General features: G+C 39.3%; 1 protein-coding gene across 1 annotated transcript in view; it reads left to right on the top strand.

The window, feature by feature from the left end:
• The first annotated feature begins 171 nt into the window (after positions 1-171).
• Sycp2 (synaptonemal complex protein 2) overlaps positions 172-1,417 on the top strand; it is a 49,654-nt gene continuing 48,408 nt past the window's right edge. The window contains exon 1 of the mRNA XM_021179880.1: positions 172-231. Coding sequence (XP_021035539.1) covers positions 172-231 — 60 coding nt within the window. The remainder of the gene's footprint in view (positions 232-1,417) is intronic.

The following is a 1,417-nucleotide window of genomic DNA, read 5'->3' as shown; positions in this document are numbered from 1 at the left end:
CACACACACACACACACACACACACACAGATATGCTTATACATGTATAGGTTACATAATAACTCAAAGGTGGATAGCTGTAGCAAAATTTAAAAAGAATTTCAGAAAGTCCTGAGAGATCAAGTCTGGGAGACTTATAGGGAGACTTATAGGTCTCTGTAGGAATGAGGTCATGAACCCAGGCTGGAGGGGTACTGGAGATTTTGATGCTGCCATAGACTATAGGAACAATGTATGGTAAAGTTTATAGAGATGAGAAAATACCCAGGTCCAGATGAATGAATAGGTGGACAGNCAAGGTGACAGTTTAATTAGGTCCTGTTAACTTTGAAGACAGAGACAACAGGCCCCTGAGGCAACCTGGAAGGGGTTCCTTGTCAGTCCCTTCACACGTGCACACACACACACACACACACACACACACACACACCAGCAGGTCAGATGACAGGTGGTGGTGGTGTTCCCATCAGAATGTCAGGTGTCCTCTTCATTCAGCCTAGGTAAAAGAGTCAGTCTCACCCTCTCTTTAGTATGCTGTGTCCACTAAGTTCTCAGGCCTGGTTTTCCTCATATGATTTTAATANACCCATATAATCTACAGTACAAATGTATTTGAATAAACTTATAGAGTATCACCCTTTCTGCTTTGGGGAATAAGTTATGTTTGTACCTGTGGTTGGCACTGAAAAGATGGTGGTGTTTAAGTGTCCACGAAGTGTAGAGTCATCCTGTCCTCAAAATGGAATCAAATGCTGCTAGAAAAACAATCTCAGGGCAGGATGGATATGTTGTACAATGTGATAGGGCACTATCTGATCTTAATAGTAGTGTTAATAAATGCCATTCAGTAACACCAGTTATCCAAACAGTTGCATTGCCATTAGAGTTGGGAGCACTGTTCTGTCTTATAATTAGACGTTTAATTCACTAACCAGAATTTTCAGCTCTGACAAAAATTGGTAACAAGGTTGAGGACAGTTCTTGTTGAGAATAATTTTTAGTTTGGCTTTGAGTATGAAAGATGACAAAATTTGCCAGTGCTGGACCATTTGTCTGCTGTGTGGTTAGCAAGTAGGATTTTCAGGTGCTATTTGTGATTAAAAATATACATAGCTGAAAGACTAAGATTATAATGAATGAAATTTGCCTTTGGGTATTACTTCAGTAAATGGGATAGATACAGATGTTTTCTACAGAGTACCTGCTAAGAGATGGTTCTACATTACAAAATAAANAGAATTGGATTTGTATGTTGTAGTTGTCAGCTTTTGAGCTAATAGAACAAAATTCTCAGTGGTAAAAGGATGTAGAACGTGCTACAGCTTGTCACCTTTCATTTATAGACAGCACAAACATTGTGCTAACTGACCAGATGCAGGTTACTTTATTTCTTCTGCCTGGAGACTTCATTATGATTG

The sequence above is a fragment of the Mus caroli genome, chromosome 2 (assembly GCF_900094665.2).
Source record: "Mus caroli chromosome 2, CAROLI_EIJ_v1.1, whole genome shotgun sequence".
In the NCBI taxonomy this organism is placed as follows: Eukaryota; Metazoa; Chordata; class Mammalia; order Rodentia; family Muridae; genus Mus; species Mus caroli.
The sequence above is the reverse complement of the archived record's forward strand: the minus strand, read 5'-3'. Positions and strand labels throughout refer to the sequence as shown.